Source organism: Anolis carolinensis, chromosome 4 (assembly GCF_035594765.1).
Source record: "Anolis carolinensis isolate JA03-04 chromosome 4, rAnoCar3.1.pri, whole genome shotgun sequence".
Taxonomy (NCBI): Eukaryota; Metazoa; Chordata; class Lepidosauria; order Squamata; family Dactyloidae; genus Anolis; species Anolis carolinensis.
The window spans coordinates 28,010,649-28,031,872 of NC_085844.1; the positions used below are offsets into that span (position 1 = coordinate 28,010,649).

The 21,224-nt window shown below is 35.6% G+C and overlaps 1 protein-coding gene across 1 annotated transcript in view; it reads right to left on the minus strand.

The window, feature by feature from the left end:
• spag1 (sperm associated antigen 1) overlaps positions 1-21,224 on the minus strand; it is a 35,985-nt gene that overhangs the window by 12,850 nt on the left and 1,911 nt on the right. Inside the window, exons 2-13 of the mRNA XM_008119481.3 lie at positions 20,303-20,444; positions 19,608-19,767; positions 19,044-19,166; positions 15,868-15,935; positions 14,473-14,585; positions 13,634-13,739; positions 11,306-11,436; positions 10,502-10,608; positions 7,836-7,992; positions 5,311-5,727; positions 4,816-4,915; positions 467-619 (exon numbers count right to left, since the gene is read on the minus strand). Of these exons, the coding sequence (XP_008117688.2) occupies positions 467-619; positions 4,816-4,915; positions 5,311-5,727; positions 7,836-7,992; positions 10,502-10,608; positions 11,306-11,436; positions 13,634-13,739; positions 14,473-14,585; positions 15,868-15,935; positions 19,044-19,166; positions 19,608-19,767; positions 20,303-20,444 (1,777 nt within the window). The remainder of the gene's footprint in view (positions 1-466; positions 620-4,815; positions 4,916-5,310; positions 5,728-7,835; positions 7,993-10,501; positions 10,609-11,305; positions 11,437-13,633; positions 13,740-14,472; positions 14,586-15,867; positions 15,936-19,043; positions 19,167-19,607; positions 19,768-20,302; positions 20,445-21,224) is intronic.

The following is a 21,224-nucleotide window of genomic DNA, read 5'->3' on the forward strand; positions in this document are numbered from 1 at the left end:
GAATGGCTAGTTCCTCAGATTCACTTTCACTTGATCAATTTTTTAAAAATATTGATTCTGAGTTCAGTTTAGAACCTTGCTGCTCAGCTGTCATTTGATTTGAATATTACTCTTTCCCTTTTAGACTTCATGTTCTGCTAGGCAGCAGAAAAGAGTGGAAACTAGGGCTGGCTCCTCATCCGTCCGCTTTCTCTTTTTATTAGAAGGTGAACATGTTCTATTTCCTTCAGTGACTGAGCCACTGTATTTAACCAAGTCTTTTAAAAAATCAGAAGTAGAAAGAAATAGTAAAAAAAACTTAGGTATATGACAAGAAGAAAATGAAAAACTTAAGGAATAAAGAGAGGAGTTAACTTTTAAAACTTAAAATAACTTTGGGTTCCTGCCTCAATGGCTGTCCCAAGGGAATAATTTGCATCCAGAAACTGGCATCTGATAATTTTGTATCAATATGACATATACTTACCTGTTAACACTGTCATTTGCTACCTGGATTCCACTGTCTATTTGCAGTAATGTTTTATAATCAACATATGCTTGTCGATATCGTTCTATAGACTCATAGGCCATTGCTCGACGCAGGAGAGGTTTGAGAGAATATGGATGAAGTTCCAGTGCACTGAGGAAAAATGGACAGAAATTAATACAAAAGTACTGTAAGGATAAAGAAGGAAGGAAATACAGGAAATTGATATAGATTTAAAAGATAGTTCTAAACATACATATCTCTGATTGTTATATTGGGACTGCCCTAAAACAAGCTTACATGATAGAATAATATGGTTTGAACCAGACAGTCTATAACTATTTTGTTACATTTTCATTAGGGGCATATTTGAAAAGCCTATTAATCAGATGGCCAAGGAAGAGACTTAAGTCAAGTAATACTTAGCAGTAGATCAGTAACCTAGGGGATTAATGGTTATTCTTCTTAAAGCAGCACCTGCATTTCTATCTCACAATGTTGGCTGTAGAACATTTGATATACGGTATATAGGCAGGTAATAATAACTTATCAGACAGGTTATTGATTCTTGTATGATTGTTTACAGTCTACCTCAACTGCAAAGTACGTGGGCCATGCACATACCTAATTATTACTGATATTTGTCATGATTGATTGGAAGTTATATAGTGTTGTTACATCAAATGTTCAATTACCACAGAGAGTTTATCCCATTATGAGGCAAGCTCTGCAACTATCAATAAATTGAATCACAAGATGCTTTTAGCATGATATAAAAATAATGCTCACTGTTTCAAATGAATTCTACTAAGGTCTTGTAGAACAAACTGAATTCCACTCAATTCCCTCTAGATCTAATCCATTATATTTAAAGCAGTAACTTTTAATAGTCAGTGACTTCTATTAAATTGTGAAAGTGCAAATTATTCTTTTTAATAGGGGAAGGATTTTTAACATTTAATTAGGTTACAAGTTAAACAAGATAGATTCATGTTACACATCAATATTTTTCATGCAGAAAAACTGAATTTTAAACCTTGTATATGTTGACGATTTTAGGACTGAAAAGATTTACTTAGTTTGCATAATTTATCTAGTGAGAGCTGGCCATTGGGAGGAGAAAGGCCTTAAAAACCAAATTGTGGCCCATGGAAATTAATTCAGCCAGTATTGGTTCAGACTGTTTTAAATGCTGTTCACAACTTTCAAGCTAATCTGCATAGTTTAAACCCAGAGTAGGTAAAGGTAAACCTACAGGTGTTTTGTCTTAGAACTCCATCAGCCTTCTCCAATACAATCAACAGTGGAGATTATGGGATTTGCAATCCCAGAACAATTAACCCTTGTCTTAAACAAAGCAGAAATTTTCAGAAAGATTCATTCTGCTGCCAATTACATCTCCACCATATGACCTAGATCCAGTAGGGCTGGTGGCAGAACATAAGTCTCAGCTGACCAACTATGCTTATGACCTGTAAGACAAAACATGCCTCTTCTTCCCCATATGTGTACTGGTAACAGAAGAGTCTTCCATATCAATCCACCCCCAGTCCATGTTTGAAGGAATGAGATCACTATCTACTATGGATCCATTTACTTGATAAAGGCAAAGGATGCTGCCTTTTACCCAGCTGCACATGAATAGCCAATGCCCAAGTGTACTCTTGCAGCCACACAATAGCTAGGGGGGGGGGGAGTTGTATCACAGCAAAGATGCTACACAAGGAGATGCTAGATGCTTCCTTCTACAATGCCTAAAATGAACTTATGCAGGGATGTGAGCATAAGTAACCACCAGGATTCTTTCCTATGAGTGCAGAATTCACACATCTCTGCCTCTACTGCATCACTCTCCCCATAACATGTAGGACCAGGCACCAGAAGATTCCTCTTAGCAGCTTAGGACCAACATAGCAATACATCACCAATCTCAGACAGCTCCGATATTGAAAGCTTATATGAAGTTGCTTATTAATTATAAACGATTGCTGCCATCTTGTTCAGGAGTTACAAGACTGGAAGCAGACTTACGATCTGATAACTTTGTAAACCTGAATCCCAAAAATTAGCCAGACATGATGTCATAGCTTTCCTCAGGTGCATTGAGACAAGCAGTTGTGGCAGTGCCCTAAGGAGTCTCTCCAGCTGCCTGTTCTCAACATGCTCCATGACTGAGAGAGCAATTCAGACATCACCTCCAAGCATTCTGAAGCACCTCAGTAATCTTGTTGGCAAGGTTTGATGTCACCAGTCACAGCTAAAATAATGGAGCTCTACTGTCATAATTCTGAGGATGTAGGGTTTCGGTCAAAATTTAGAGTTCTGAAGCCTTAATTTTATCCAAAAACACTTCGTAAATCAAATGTATTTTCAATATTAAACAATATAACAGTGCATTCAGCAGCTAATAATTGTTATAGTTACTAAAGGCCTGGACAGTTAAGGCTCTGCTGATACGTCGAACTCCTGCACTTTGACCCATCAGACACCAATTAAAAATATTTGTAGCAGAACTTTTAAAATGTCAGTACACTTAGTGAAACATACTCTAGAACAGGGGTCCTCAAACTTTTTAAGTGGAGGGCCGAATCATGGTCCCTCAGATTGTTGAGGGGCCGAATTATTATTTGAAAAAACAAAAAACAAATTCCTATGCTCACTGCACATGTCTTATTTGTAGTGCAAAAAAACCCTCCAGCAACAATTATTTATTTATTACATTTATACCCCACCCTCTCTCACCCCGAAGGGGACTCAGAGTGGCTTACAAGTTGTATGTACATACAATCTATATATATAAAAGAGTAATGAAATTTCGGCCTAGGACAAAACAACAAAACTACACATCTCAGAAACACTAAACTTGGCAGCACAACCCCTCATCCATGCCTCTACGTTCATACAACAAAAAGAAAAGAAAAATAAAGTCCTAATTAGAGGGAGAGCAATAATTGTTTTTATCCAATTGCTGCCAGTTAGAAGGCTAAGCTCCGCCCACTTGGTCTCCTAGCAACCCACTCAGCCCAGGGGACAGGCAGAGTTAGGCCTCACTTAGGCCTCTTCCACACTGCTTATAAAAAACAGATTATCTGATTTTAACTGGATTATATCGCAGTGTAGACTCAAGGCCCTTCCACACAACAATATAACCCATTTATAATGGACTTAATGTCAGGGGAAAACCTTTACCCTTTACCTTAACTACCACCAATTCCTCAATAGTTTATTTCCCATACCACCAGACTTCACCACAGCAACGCGTGGCCGGGCACAGCTAGTATATTATATTATTAGCATAGCACAATATTAGCATTATAGATTACTATATTGTACTTTACCATTATACCGTAATATTATTAGTAATATTATATTTAATATATAATATATAATTAATATTATTATATTATACAATATTATTATATTGTATTATTATTATTAGCCGCCCTGAGTCCCCTATTGGCTGAGAAAGGCTGGGTAGAAATACTGTAATAAATGAATAAATAAATAAATAAATATTATATTGTATTACATTATATTTATTATCAATATTATATGTATACACAATATTTATTTATTTATTTATATTACAATATATTATATTATTACTATATCATTCATTTACAATATTGGTAAATGAAAAAACAATACAATATTTAAAAATAAACATAATTTTAACCAACATACTGTAAACCTATCAGGATTTCAGTGGGAAGTGTGGGCCTGCTTCTGGCCAATGAGATAATCAAGTAGGATTGTTGTTGTTGTGCCTTCAAGTTATTTCAGACTTTGGGAGAGCCTAAGTCTAAAACTGAGGGCGGGGGCCAGGTAAATGGCCTTGGAGGGCCGTATCCGGCCCCCGGGCCTTAGTTTGGGGACCCCTGCTCTAGAAGAAATAAATGGCTGGATGCATTCACTTTCAGTACTATACTCCATGCTGCATTATACCAAGGCTGTATGGATTGTTTCTTAAACTACTAATATACCATTTCTCATCAGGTTACAATTAGGATGCAACTACTTGTAAATGTTTGGGATAAAATCAAACCTAATTTTATCTATTTAGCATGAAATTATGTATGCATGAGAGTACATAGAAACCTACACACTATTTAGTAATGCACCTGCTTTATATTTAAATATGTAACTTAAGATAAACATTTCTTGCCTTCTTACACACTTGGTTAACAAGGAAGTGATTCACAACATATTTTAATAGAACACCATAACAACATTATTAGACACTACACCTTCCAAACTATTTAAGATCAGTTTTAATGCTGTCATAATTATGTTCCAATGTTATCGTAATTATGGGTGTGTTGCTTCCCAGCAAAAGGTTTGTTATTTACCTGTTACAGTCCTGAATGCAGTCACTACAGTTTCCTTCTTTCAGATAGCATGCTGCTCTGTTTGAATATAAAATACATAGATCCTCTGGACATTGGATTCCTAAAATTATATATAATTAGAATGAAAATGGATTACTGAAATAAACTTTTATTAATGTAAATACATGCCTTGTTATCTTCCAAGAAACACTGCAGCACTGCAGTTTTGCTGATGAAGCAAAGCTTCAAAGATATTTTCATTATTCAGTATAGTATATAATAATACATTCTGTTTTAATATACCATTTTATCTCTGGTATTATATCTACATGAAATAATATGTTTCATTAGGCCACTGTATGCAGATATTTTTATAACTGCTTATTTATTATATTTTACACATTTTCAGTAAAATTTGCTCTGGACACAAAACAAATAGGGGAGAGTGACATTGTGTGTGCTTTTTAAAATGTCCATAAATACAATTTAGCAGTTCTAAGAAGACATACAACTCACCTGAACTGATGGCATTGTCAATTGCGTCTGAGTACTTGAGGGTGGCCTCTCCAAACTGTCCATTCTTGAATAATTCATTTCCTTCGGCTTTCAGTGTTGCTGCAATAGGAGGAAGCAAAGTAGGTCTGCTTACTCCGGCTGAGGATGATTCCGCAACCTTCGGTTTTTCTTCCCTGTTTTCACTAGAATTTGAGCCACGGCTCAAATAACCATTTGTGTCATTTTCACATTCTTGCAAAATGTTTGGTTTCTTTTTTTCAGGAAAACCCTTTTTGCTGTTCTCTGAAGGGTCTTTGGTCTTCCGGGTATCCTTGTTTTCTGATTTATAGCCATCTCCTTTGCTGGGGAACTTCTTTTGTGCATTCCCCATTTCAGTCTTCTCACTTGTGATATCTCCTCCCACTAGCACCGCAGCTTCTATAGGGAAGTTAATCTGCTTGGTTAGTGTTTGCATCATCAGAAGGAACTATTGTACAAGCAAAGGAGGGGTGGACTAAAAGAATGCAACAGAGAGTCTGTAAGACAATTTACTGAAGGGCATTTACTCCAAGATGTGCTCCCAGAAAACACAATGTAAACTGAAAAGTATCAACATTTCTCCACAGTGGGAGCTTAATACATACTAACAAATCTGGGCTGTTTTTTTTTAAAGGAATGAATAGTTTCTTCAAAACAGCACACAATTCACCTTAAAATTAACCTTTCAAATGCCAGATGCTCAAATCAAAGAGCTACTCTGATTACAAACCTGACAGCAATTACATTTCTAGTCACAATTTAACTATATCTACAGTTATGGAAAGATGTATAAGGCACTAAAATTATTGGAACCCAAAAAAATACTATACAATTTTGTTGCCAAGCTCTCTAAACAAACAATGACTGAGGATATTTTTTTATTCCTCAACTTATTAGATTCCTGTGTAAGCAAGTCATGGAATCCCGGGGGTTTCTGAGGCTGAGCTGGAATTTGAAGCTGTATTGCAGAACTCAAACCACAACATCATGCTGGTTCAGATTGAGCATGCACTTTCAATAAATAGCTTTTATCAGAGGATGAAAGAAGCTTTAGAAAGAAATAGTAAAACAGTAAACTTTTTCCCAGACAAATATTCAAGTTAACCTATTGGAAGAAAAACCACAACAGAGTCTTGTGGAATTTTAAATACTAATAAATTTCATTTACATGAATAAGGTTGTGTCCACAGATCTTCATGACAAATAAAACTTAGTTATTTTTAAGGTGCTGTGAGACTCTTTGCTTGCCATTTTAAACAGTAAATGTGTCAACTTCAGAAATAATTGTTTTCCATAAAATGTAAAGAAATAATGATTTTCCAAAACAAAAAAAATCCATGTTTAAAAGGAAATGTTTGGCAAACATTCATAGAATCATAAAAATAGAGTTGGAAGAAACCTCAAGGGACATCCATTCCAACTATGCAGGAATACACAATCAAAGCACTCCCAACCTCTTTCTAAAACCTCCAGAGGAGAATTCACCAAACTCCCAAGCAGTGCATTCCACTGTCAAACTGTTCAGCCATCAGTAGGTGCTTCCTACTGTTTATATTGGATCTCTTTTTTTGTAGATTTAATACATTGCTCTGTGTTCTAGTCTCTGGAGCAGCAGAAAATAACTACATATGCATTTTAAAATTTTATAATTCATGTTTTAATAGAGTTTTATAGTTTTAATTGATGTGGTATTGTTCTATTGTTTATTGATCTTGTTATTGTTTTATTGAATGTGTTTTGGGCAATGCAATTTGCCGACTGTTGTAAGCCGCCCTGAGTCCCTACGGGTGAGAAGCGCGGGGTAAAAGTGATGTAAATAAATAAATAAATAAGATGACTACATCTTCAATATCACATCCTTTCAAATATTTAATTTTCTCCAGGCTAAATATACCCAGCAGCCATAATCCACTGCTCATAGGGCATAGTTTTGGAACCTTTTGCAATTTTGGTCACCCTCCTCTTGAGAACCTTAATATACTCCTTTGAGGAGAAATCTGTTCTGTTTTTTAATTTTAACAAAAAATATAAGACCACATCTTTATATAAATTCTCACTGTGTTACCAACAGCCTCTAATTTTAATTTGGATTTTCTAACTGCATTTTAAAATTCTTGATCTGATTATTTCGTTATACTTCTACGGTTTTGCTGCATTCTATTTTGGAAGGGTTTAGTCTAAAAGGAAATGCACAATTGCCGTTCAGGTTTGTGCAGTTTACTCTCATAAAGCTCTTTGGATTTTTTGTCATGATAGATTTGAGATGGATATGTGGTATAATTGTGTGCATGTATGTGTTTATGGCCTTTTCTCAACTAGGCCAGTAGTAGAACTTTATATACAGAACTAACCACCTTCAATCCTGGAATCTAAAATTATAATAAAAATATTGAGTTAAAAGAAGCAATACCTTGATTCAAGAAGAGTCCCATATTCAAATGAATACTGTATTGTACAATCATTGGTCTTGAAATAAAAACAATTAAAAGGTTTAATTTTACTTTTACCCTTATTGCCATCTTCTAGTTTTCCTTCATTTCCTCCTTGTTGTTCGTTACCATCAGATTCTTCTATATCACGAATAAATATCCTTCTCCCCTTGATCTGGCTCTGAGGTTTTTGTTCTAGCTCTTTCAGATTCTTCTCAATATCTGACAGCTTCTTCTGTCATATAAGAACAGTATTTATTTATTTAGAGAATAAAATCAAAAGTTTTAGTAGTAAAAGATAATTGCTGTGGTTCCTATATTAATCCTTGATGAGATGTAATTTTAAAATGTTTAGATTAGACCAGGTGAAATTCAAAGGGATGGAAAAACAGGATGATTAAATTAACAATGCTATTGAATCTCGAGGATGCACTGATTCTGTTTATTCTTGCGTCAGACGAACTGGTATTCTGCCAACTGAACTGCCCTTTCACTAGCATAATCCCCTTGTGCTGATTTTAGAGATCAGTATACAAGCGGCTCTGCCAACACAATTGCTCTGCTGGCTATTAGCTCACAAAAGTGTTTAAAAGGGTCAGAAAAAAGGGAAGAATGAAAGAACTGACTTATGCCAGATCGAAACATCCCCGAACCCTGACCCTCAATCATTACAACTTGGCTCCTGTTTATTTCAGTGAATCGACTTAAGCACGTCTTAGGGTGCAACAACACTGTCGAATTAATGCAGTTTGGCATTACTTTAACTTCCATGGCACAATACTGTGGAATCATGGGAGTTGTAGTTTTAAAATGTCTTTAAGCCTTTTCTGTCAAAGAGTGTCAGCTGTAGTTTGGTGCAGTACCAGAACTCTGACAGAGAAGGCTAAAGGTCTTTTTAAACAGGTCCAATGATTTCTTGTACAGCTACAAGTCCTATGCTGAGCTATGGCAGTTAAAGTGTCAATTTGCATTAATTTTAGTGTAGATGCTCCCTAATGTAGTCCTAAAGTGCTAAATCTAGCCATATCAAAATAAATGAAATTGTTTGGAGAGTACATTATTAAATGAGAGTTTGTTATTGTAAAGAGGTGAGGCAGGGAAGGAATCCTTTTGATCCCACCGCTGCCACCAATTGTAAAGGTCTGAGGTGACAGGGATGGAATCCTTTTGAATCCCACTGCTGCCACCAATTGTAAAGGTGTGACAGGGATGGAATCCTTTTGTTTCCCACCACACAGTTACCACCAATTATAAAGATGTCTTGTTGATGATGTTAATTATATTATTATATATTTAATTATCTTCGCTGCCACCAAATGGAGGAGTTGTTAGGCAGATGGCACTTATTGTTTTTAAGATTTCTTTATTTACTTTAGAAGGTGATGTTGCTTAACTTAGTATATGATTGTGACAGAGACTTAGATGGAATAAAAATCAAAACAAGTTTATTGCATGTACAGAGCTTAGTGGTTTCAATAACTTCTTAAAGGCACTTAGATTAACGGTTACAAATAGATGTGAGGTGTTACAACTTTCAAAATACTTCTTTCTCCAAAACTAACTAGAAACTGATCACTTAGATCTACTGGGATCACTTCCCTTACTTCACAGCCTCCACAACTAGCCCTAAACAAGTCACCCAACTTGCTTAGTCTGGCTCTACTAGAGGTCTGCTTTCCTGGTTTCCCTCAATCCTGGAACCAGTCTATCTCCTGTGACTAACAATCACAGACTGCCTAAAATAAGTCACCTTATTTTAGAATTGACTCAAATTCCCTCATTTGAGCCACCCTGATCCTCCACTTGAGAATCAGTCCTCACTGTAATTTCACCATTACAGACTCTCACTGACTGACTGGGTTTTAAAACGTTCCCTCCTTTTCTCTTCCAACAGCGGTTAGCTCCGCCCCCGTTGCTAGGGTAACCTGCCTTAGAATGCTGAGCTGGTTACCTTTTCCTACATATTATCAGCTCCAACACTTACCATTTTAAACTTAACCAAACCTGATTGTTTAAACAAAATCAAATAAACATGTCATCCATAAATCAAAACATCACACTTCTTTACAGTTATATTAAAAATTAAGCTGTCCGATACGGGAAGGAGAAAATATATTGCTACTATACCAGTGGAATAGTCAAGAATGTTCTAGTATCCCTGTGTAAATTTACATATTTTTGGTGGTATACCATGGTTGAATGTTGAGATACACCATATCTTATATTTTTGCCACGGTAACATGGCAGGGGTCATTGTTGTCACAAACCTGTCTATTTTTAAACTGGCCCCTCTGAAGTTAATGGTTAGTGTAAAGGCCTTGGTGGCTGTGTGGCTATGACTTCAGAGTGTTAAGTGTACTGTGATAAGTGTACTACTCCCCTGTCCTTTTTACATCACACAGACAACTCCAATTCCATAGGCAGTTCTGCTGGCTAATTTTTACTGCTTTGTCTGGATTGTCCGCTTTGTCTGGATAACTAACCTGGCATCTTTCGTGTCAGCAGTGTACACCAATTCCGGTCAGAACAGCATTGGCTTCCTGTAATACCTCAACCAGAATACTCCAGTGTCATGCCTGTTTCCATGGCTGAATCTATACTGCCATATAATGCAATTTGAATCTTAATGAAGTTAAACTGCATTATATGAGTCTACACTGATCCAGTGTAGATCCAGCCCATGTCTTATAAATAATACAGAATTGTTACTAGTTTGCACAACAACCTTGAAGTAAATTACTTACTTCAGCTATAGCATTTTCTGGCTCCATTTGTAGCACCTTCTTCAAATCTTCTGCAGCTGCTTTGAAATTCCGCAAATGGTTGTAAACAGTGGCCCGACGCATAAGAGCTGCAGATTAATAAGGATATATTAATTTGACATCACTATTCTAAACATAACACATAGAAATCTTTCAGTGTAATCTTTAAATTACAAATGAAAAACTTCAGGGCTGAAAAGCAGAAAATATTTAAGGAATAAGTGACAGATAAGAATAATAGTGCATTACCACAATTATGCTGCTAAACTTTTGATCCGTCCCACTTTCCTATTCCAAATATAGTTATCAACCGTTAGTAAATGTCAATTACAATATTTAAGAACATAGCAACATTAAAAATAATTGAAGGACATTTCTCAAGAAATCTCATGGAGGAAATTAGAAGACTGTATCAACAGATACGTTATTTGCTGATTCTACCAGAACCAAACAATGCTGTATACTCTCTGCTGTTATTCACCATTTATCTCTGTGATTCCTCCCATGCACTGAATTTAATAAACACTGATTGAATTTCCTGCCTTTTAGACAAAGAGAATGACTGACCCAGATTACCATGTGTCTAAACAGATTGAACAGCTTTGAAAATGATTGTTAGTTATTACCAGCAAACTGTTAATTACTGTAAATCTAAAATGTTTGTTTTTTTAAAAAAATCCTGATTGCAATCCACTAAGTATTTAAACTGAAGTAGTTTTTCACTTGTGTTAACTTTGTTCCATTAAATCTACAAAATGTTCCCTGACAAAATGCCCTTCATTTTACCTTTTATATTTCCAGGGTCCATTTTTAATACAGTTTCACAATCATGAAGAGCAACATTCCAGTTCTGAAGTTTGATTTCAGCCTGAGCTTTGTTATTGTATGCAGCCACAGTAGGATATGCTGATATGCTCCTTTAAAAGATTGAAAGAATCAGGAAAACTGAAACAAATATAGACATTTCAGTAAGAGCCTGGGAAGACCTTAAAGACCATTGTTGCATAAACATCCAACGTTCTGCCAGCCCGTCTATGTTGGATAAGCAAAACTCTACTGTATGTCGAACGCAAGGCCTGTCAACAAATCTGGCTTTCAGTGCCAGGGCAACATAATTACATTGATACAGTCTTACAATTACAAATGGCCTTTGAAGGCAACCATTAGGCTGATGTGGCCATCAGTGAAAATGAGTTTGATAGCAGGGATAGCATGGTTAGTAGTGAAGGTATTGTTCTAAATGTTTTTAAATGTTTTAAATGTTTAATGTATTTTATAATTCTATTTTAAAATGTTTATCTGAATTTTACATTGTTTTAAGGCATTGAATAGTTGCCTATGTGTAAAGCTGCCTTGAGTCTCCACCTGGGTTGAAAAAGGGAGGGTAGAAGTGTCGCAAATAAATAAATAAATTTCAGCTTATATCCCACCACTTCCTGAGAGTTCCAGCCTTTATCCCAGCTCTATATACATCAAGTGTGGGATTTTCCACTCACACTAGTGCCACCAACGGTGAGAATGACTTTCAAGCAATCCCACCGCTGTTGCCAAATGTATGAGTACTTACTTTAACCCACCATATGTGAAGCCCTCCTAGTGTTTTCTGTAATTATTCTGTATGAGGGCTTTCCCTGGTCCCCACCTCTATCACATTTAAAGACCTGTCTACTTTTTTGTGAAACCACCTGTGGAATCATGTAAATGCCCTCAGGGTAGCTGTGAGATTTTATACTATACTTTATCTACAACAGGACACTGCCCCTCTATTTTCAATGCTGCTACTGTTTGACAAAAATGTACATATTAAAGATTCAACTGTATGCTCTCTATCTCAGTAAGCCTGGTCAACTCCATCTTGACAATAACCAAATTCTCCCTGTGACCAGCATTATAATCTGCCATTTGTGCTCTGCTAGAAATGCTGTAACTGCAATGTTATATTCCCAGTGCAAATAACCATAAATTATGGTTGCACAGAGTGCCAGCTCCTGATAAACTTCCTCATCAATAAGCAAAATCTTAATACAGTCTTTAGTGTAGGCATTAAATACTGTTCATGTGCACTTTTGTCATTGTTTGTATAACTCTGTGGGTTGAACTTATCTGCCTCGACTAGTGCTGTGAATAAGCTGGACGGAAAGGAGTGCTGGGACTTGGAGATCCTTTGGCCAAAGTTATTGTTTGTTGCCTGTTTATCTTCATACAAAACACTGCCATAAATATCTTGATTGAAACCAAGTTCAAAAAACAAAATTTTATTTACAGAAGTAAATCACAGCATCACTCTGGACTCTTCTCAAGCTAAAATCAGACCCTTATCCATCACCCAAGTCAACCCCCTTGATCTCCAGTCTTACTCAGGCCCCTTCCACACAGCCCTATATCCCAGGATCTGATCCCAGATTATATGGCAGTGGAGATTCATACAATCTAGTTCAAAGCAGATAATCTGGGATCAGATCCTGAGACATAGGGTGATGTAGATCCAGCCTCAACCCCTGTTCTCTAACTCTCTGACAGTAGGCTAACTAACTTCCACTCTAACTCCCACTGTACTCACAATTGACATTCAGCAATTGACTCATACAAATCCCTTTAAACATTTGGACAATCAGCATCTACTGCAACACCTAATTCTCTTTATATTGCTACTTAGCTCATACTCCCAAAATCAATCAAGCAACCTTTTTTTAAACAAATTGATGCTTAAGTACCAATTTATAAATAAATTTAACCAATGTATTTGTAAAGAAAAGCTTTATTTTGATAGCTTGGGAAAGTCCCTTTGCTCAAATGGAATTTATAACTTTAATGGCCTCTTGCATCAAGGCTGTTCTAAAGTTACTACAACTATTGCTTATAATAACAATACTGCTCAGGCTTGCTAAACTTCACAAAAGCAGGCAGGATTTAAACAGGTACAAAACCACATCCTATATTTATTGTACTAAATTTAGAAATTTAGAGCCAGAGGAATTCAGAGGTTGTTTCAGGACAACTGGACAGAATTTTCAGTTTTGAAATGTAGTAACTTTTGGTATGATATTTTTAATTAGTTCAAAAATCATGTACAGTAATAAATTAAAACAAAAACCTGAAATAGCAGTAACTCACCGAATATAGTAGGCAATTGCTTCTTTATAATCTCCTGTCACAAATGCTTCATTACCTTTCTCTTTTTCGCGAATGGCAACAAAATTCTTTTCTTTTGTAGTCATACCTACATATATTGATTTTACAGTAAATGAATAAAATTTTCAGACTGAACAAAACCATTTAGATATAAAACATTATGAGACTGGTAAGCAACTTCTCAATCTCATGGGACTGTTTATGTTTCTGTTCTTCCCAAAATTATTTGAAGCTCATAATGTTCATCCTTGTGTGTATGTGGGGGGGGGGGTGTTCAACAAATTTTCAGTCCCCCTCTATACTCTTTTAGGCACAGGGGCCACCTTCTTTTAAATCAGGAAATAATTTCTATACATGTTCCCTCACTTATCGTAGTGGTTACGTTCCAGGACCACCGCAATAAGTGAAAATCTGCAAAGTAGGGACACTTTATTTTATTTTTACTTTATTTTAGCAGTTACAATATACAGTACCCCGGCAGAGAAGAATAATAGAAGCTAAATAACCCTTTTTTATTTTCAACCCTTCCCTACCCCCCCCCTCTCCCTTTATTTCTCCCTTCCCCCTTCCAAAACCCTTTCTTATAAGCCCGCCCCCTCCCTTCCTCTCCAACATACCTACGCGCACACCGCAAAAACACGCGAAACAGCAAAAATACCACGATAAATGGTGTACATTAATATTTATTGAAAACCCACAAAACAGCGAGGCCGCAAAAAGCGAACCGCAAAGTAGTGAAGGAAAACTGTATATGCTTTTCGACTTCTCATGCTGCAATTAAAAAAACCAATCACTGAGATATTAAGCAATCACTTACGTACCTGTTGTGTCTACTTCCATTTTTGGTAGCTTTGTATTAACATTAAAACTGCTTTTAGAAAATGTATTTCCTTCATTTCCATCAATATTTGAACATTCGACTTCCACATCAAACCTTAAAATGAAAACATGTTTTATGAATATATTTATGTGTGTGTGTAAGTATATGATAGCCTTATTATAACATAGTTTGAGGCAAAACAATCATAATTACATACCAAATTTGTAGACAGTTGTTTTCCTCAGCTTTAATAGAAAAAAATCTGTCAGGGAAGTAAATCTGGAACTCAGGGCCATTTAATATGCAGTGTGTACAATTTTATCTCACAGAACCCTTGAAATTGTATGGTTCAAACAATTCCAATTGGAAGAATATTTGAAAATGCAGATATACAAGAAGCTGAGATGAATTAGGACTCAAGAATCTGTGGTGATGTTCCATCAGGTGTCAAAATGGTGGAATATCTTTAGAGCTCCTGATATTACACCAGAAAGATGAGACATATGCCGTGGTGACATTCCTTGCATAAAGTCAAAATCTAAACATGGATGAGTCTGCAGAATTTTTTTGGATGAAGTTTAATAACTTTGTTGTTTGAATGAATGACCACAAGAAGGAGTTCAAGCCACTTTGAGTCCCCTTGGGGGGAGATAAAGCGGAGTCTAAAGAAATATTATAATGATGATGATGTTCTTGAGAAAGAAGAAAAATAGGTTCAAGTATATCCTAAATGGGACACATATATTAACATTGTAGTTCCTTGTATTTTAGCCAAGTATGTATGAGTATAGACCCCTACTCTTTTTAAAAAGGTGTTCTATTTTAGTATATTTTATGTTAGAACATAGATTAAGGTAAACGTAAAAGGTTTTCCCTGACATGAACTCTAGTCGTGTCCGACTCTGGAGGTTGGTGCTCATCTCCATTTCTAAACCGAAGAGCCAGTGTTGTCCATAGATGCCTCCAAGGTTATGTGGCCAGCATGACTGTATGGAGTGCCATTACCTTCCTGCCAGAGCGGTACCTATTGATCTACTCACATTTACATGTTTTCGAACTGCTAGGTTGGCAGAAGCTGGGGCTAACAGCAGGAGCTCACCCCGCTCCCTGGATTTAAACCGCTTATCTCTCGGTCAAAAAGTTCAGCAGCTCAGCGCTTTAATCCGCTGCGCCACCGAGAGCTCCAGAACATAGATTGCTGAATGCTAATAAATATACACACACATATATATACCTATACTTCTGATTTTTTTTAAAGATGAGTTTGATTCAGACAATTAAGTCAATCAATGTATTCACAAATGCCTTAAAATATAGTTTCCTAAAGACCAATGTAAATATTCAATATTTGAACAAATAAGTACATAAAATAATTAGTGAAAGACTTGTGACATACTTATCCCACTCCTTGTAATCCCTGGGTATATTTTTCTTCTTTACTTGTCCCTTTTGTGAAGGTTTGCTCTATAATGAACATATAGACAAAGTGATGAAATAAACTGTTCATAACAGTATTTTTTTCCACTATTGTTTATATTCTGCTATGTAAGACTAACATTGAATTCACACTCAATATAAATCTATTAATTTTCAATTCTGTTATATTCATTAAATGACCAATTAACTTGCTGCTCTTTCTACAATTATGTGCTTATCAATTGCTAACTTCAGTATTAAATATTCTAAACTGAAAAGCAGTTATGATCTGATCTGCAGCTTCATTATAAGAGGAAGCGAGGGAGAGAAAGAATGTATTTTATTTTTGTTAGGTAACAGATCTTAAGAAGGGCACCCTAATTTAAAATTGGCCTGTACTGAAGTCCTATGTGTTCATTAGAATGCAGATTGTCCCAAATGTATATGGTGAGCAGAGTAGACTGATCTTGGAAGGTAAACAGGGTCAGTACTTATTAGTACTTGGATGGGAGATTGCTAGGAACTGGTAAAAACTATTCCTTGCTTGTGAGCCCTATGAAATTCATAGGGTTGACATAAGTCAACAGATGACTTGAAGGCACATACACACAAAGAGATATGCTGAATTCTTCTTTCTCGCCCAGTACTCATCTCTCTCCATTGTTTTTCTCCATAAAATAAATGCCTGAGTAAAGGAAGCTTTGAGCAAAAGTAATAGGAAAGACAAAGGATTAGGTGAGTTGAAAGAACATTCAGCATAATCTCTACCTGACTCTTTTTCTCCTGACATAACCTTTCCTTGTCCATTTAAAGTCTTGCTTGGAGCCCTTCCAGATAGGTCCTATGTCTCGGAATCTGATCCCGGTGCGGACTCATATAGTCCAGTTTAAAGTGGAAAACCTGGGATCAGATCCTGGGATATAGGGCCTGTCTAGAAGGGCTCTTAGTTATTGTTTTGAAACCTAAAAACAGATACAGTAGGAACTTGGAAAGATTAAAATTGGAGGGAGGAAAAAGACACTAGTCTACCCTTCTGTCTGCTCTTTTCATAGGAAATGCCCTTGCTTACCTGCAATGGTCTAAATTTTATTACCCATCGTTAGATTCTTACTCTTTTGTTATTGATTGGATGTATATAAACAAACAATAAACACCCATGTGGACAAAACAAAGGACAAAAGCAAAGTAAAATGTTGAAAAATATCGGAAGTATCATAATTTAGAAGCAAAAACTAAAATGAAACACATAGGCAAAGAACAAAGGTCCCTAGGATCTGAAAACACAACTGCAAATGAAATGAGTATGTCTTAACCCCACAACGCCATCTATTGGTATGAGCCCTGAAAGTAGAAGCTGACTCAAACAATCTGGTATCTTGATTCCCAAATGAGAGATACTGTCCAAAATAAGACTATAGAGTGGTATCAAGAACAACTAAGGGTGCAATTACACTATAGAATTAATGCAGTCTGACAATACTTTAACTACCGTGGCTCAATGCTATGGAATCCTAGGAGCTGTAATTTGATGACGCACCAGCACTCTTTGGCAAAGAAGGCTAAAGACCTTGTAAAACTGCAACTCCTATAATTCCATAGCTTTATGCCATGGCAATTAAACTGGAATCTTTTTAAAAATATATTTTATTAATATTGTATTTTGTCATATGAGTAGATTATGTACATTTAATCCATACACGTCATTTATCTATACGCCCATTTCTTCTCCCTCTTCCTATTTCTCACTCTTCCTCAATTCTATATTATCCACTGATTTATCTAATATAGCTTAGTTCTGTTCACTCCTTTGTTTTTGTTTTTTCCTCCCCCCCATACCCATACCACAATTTCCATTAGAACTTTAATTTCATCCATTAGCTCAGCTTTTCCCATCTCTGTACAATATTTACACTGGCTTCGCCCCTTTTTATCCATTTCGTATATATCAACCATTTTTCTCATTTTATCTTCCTTCTTATCCTCACAGATTACACTTGCTATAATATCTGATCAAACAAGTAATTGTTCCAATTTACCATATTACATTTTTTCACCTTTCCAGCCCCAAGCTATTATTGTCTTTCCTGCAAGAATTATCACTTTGAATAAATCTTAATATTTTACATTGATCTTATTGTTTCCTAATATTTCCATCAACATCAACTCCATATTTACTTGAAGTGGCATTTTAAATAATTTCTCAGTTTTTTTCGTTATTTGTTCCCAACATATTTTTGTCTTTGGACACTCCCACCACATGTGAGCATACCATCCTTTATTTAATCCACAGTGCCAACATGTTGAACTTTTACCAATAATCATATTTGATGGTTGTGCTGGGGTTCAGTACCATTTCCAAATAAATTTCCTTTCCATTTCTTTGTACTTCTCTATTTTGATTTTCCTAGCATTCCAGCTCCAGAAGCTCCTGCTGAGACAGTTAATTCAGCTTCATGCTACACTTCTATACAAACTCACTTAGAACTACCTCTAACTGAACTCACTTAGAACTATCCAAAGAAGCATACACTTCATAACTCTATATTTATAATGGACCACTACTATAAAAATGATAGCCAGCATATAGCATTGTCCTAAGTAAGAAAACTCTCCAGAGGTCCATGTGAAAAGAGAGTAAAAAATGTTTATTCTCCCTTTTTTTTATTTATTTTGAATGGACATTAAATAAGGCATCTCAACATCCCAAGCCAGAAATCGGCATGGTGATATTTGAAATCCAATTTAAGGCTTTCTAACTACTGAACTGTGCTGTTGTTGGGAGGAGAAATCAAATGTTGATGTTATAGTCTCTTTTCGAAGGTTCAGCATTTGAGCAGCCTCTTGTAAAACATATCATAGGATTAGAAGGAAGAAATGTCAGCCACTCAATTTCACTTTATCTTTCTCCCACAGCCAGCCAAGGCAATTTCAACAGAAAAGTTGCTATTTTAGAAATCAGTCTGTCTTCATTAACAGCATTTGAATTTAATCCATTACTGCTCAAACTTCATCCAAAACAGATGTACATTCCTACTTGCAGTGTGGGCAAATCTGGTGAACAGGGGTATTTCAAATTCACATCATGGATAAAAGTATATACCCAGAGTAAAAAGTATGCAGATACTGAACATGAAAGCTAGAAACAAACAGGCACACCTGATAAATGGGATAAGAGTCTGCATTGCGAACTGGTGGCAAATTTTCCAGGTGGTCCTTGAAAACATCCGTTGTAGCATACTGCATTTTATATTCCTCTTCCTTCATCTCTGTAAGCCAATTCTGAAATATAAGCAGATAACAATTCAAAATCAGAATGGTGAATGTGTATATATGATTTCCAAAATATTTTCCTGAAAGATTAGCGGAAACATGATTCTATGGCTCAGGAGTGAAAGGCAAATATCGAGCCAAAGACTTGAATTAGCCCAGTTAATTTTTTCATTTTTAAAAACTCCAAAAAAGTAAGCAATTTTTAACAGAAAAAAATCACCTTGTTACCAAAACCATAGGAACCAATATGCTAAACAGATGAAATATACTTTTATGACAATTATTGGGGGTCACAAGTATTCTGCTACTCAGTAAGGACATGGACCAGTCTGAGGACTGCATTGAGCAAAATAAATTTATATATAGATCAGAATAAGGATTTGGGAAGAATGGGAAATAATACTGAATAAGGCCTTAAATCATTATTTTGAAAATAGCATTATGCGATACCTTCATTTCATTGTTTATTTGTTCCCATTCCTCAGCAGTAAAGTCAGAAGCAGTAGCTGCAGGCTTTTCTCTTCGTAAAACTTTGCTATTTGGAGCCAAAGTCTCAATGTGTTTTTCACAAAATAATATAAGATCAGGATAAAGGCCTTCCTCGCCAGATCTCGAAATAAACAGATAAAATACATCACTGCATTGAAGTGCTGATTACAATGTTTTATTTTAAATTTTATTTTAATACTGTCTGCTTCGATGTGTTGGTTTTCTTTCATTTTTTAAAATCTAATGAAACATAAATATTAATGCTTGGACAACTTGATGATCATCCTCATCTTGACCTCTCTTGTCAACGATTGTTTTTAAAGTAAATTCCCTTCAATGCTTTCATACGTAAAAATTTTTATCAAAAACCAAATGGCAGAACATTTCTAAAATTTAAGAAGATAATCTATCACCCCGTTTCTAGTTTACAATCCAATTAGCTTCTAGTCTGTATTATCTCCAATGTGTATTATAGTTACAGTGAAATAGCAAATTTACAAATTGTATAAATTGAAACTATTACCATTTTCTATTAGTTCACATCATGTTCAAAATAAATGATTATAATATTTTCCTTTATTTATGGCAAGAATCACTACAATCCATATCAAGATTCAATTCTACTAAAGAAACGAATACACTGCATAAAGGTGTACCTTAATATCCTGAGAATCTTTTCCAAATACTTAACATCAGTACATTGTTCTATGTATTTGTAGTCCAGATGCTCAATAGGAATGTGATACGTTTTTGTTGTTCCTTGACTAAACATGGCTGACACCTGGTCAACACTGATGGCTAAAAATATAAAAAAGAATAATTACATTTCATGATTGAGTGTTTTCAGAGATATTTTGATAGATTTATAAGCTTACTGAAAAAAAGGTATAAAGTAGTCTTATCCATGTCTTGCAAACTCTTTTCAGTTGTTGTTGTTGTTGATTCATTCAGTCGTTTCCGACTCTTTGTTACCTCATGGAGCAGTCCACGCCAGAGCTTCCTATTATAGCTTTTCAGTTACAGGAGAACATTGTGAGAGTATAATTTCCGTTTCTGGTGCAATACGATCTAGGTCTACTTGCCATCTTTACCTGTTTCAAGAATGTCTACCTTCAGTCCATTATGGTGGAGTAACTTGTATAAACAAACTTTATGTGAACAGCATTTATGGAATGTACTTCAACTAGCTTTCTTTTCTTCTCCAACTCTTTCTGTTTATACCCCAAATCCCCAGATATAGGATGGGTGACACCTAGCTTGAAACCAGTACACGTGCATTAGTTTATGTCATCAGAACTATGAAATATTTACTAAGATTCTAACAAATAGATTAGAAACAATAATGCCAAAAATAATTAAAGAAGATCAATATGGATTTATGAAGGGAAGAAAAATTGAGGACCCAATAAGAACATGATAATTGCAATGGATCACGCAAATACAAATAAGAAAAAAAGGGGGATTCTTAAATTGGATGTCTATAAAGCGTTTGATAAAGTTAATCATAACTTCTTGATAAGATTATGTCAGCAATTGAATATGGGAGAACACTTGCAAAACAATTATACAGTAACTGCA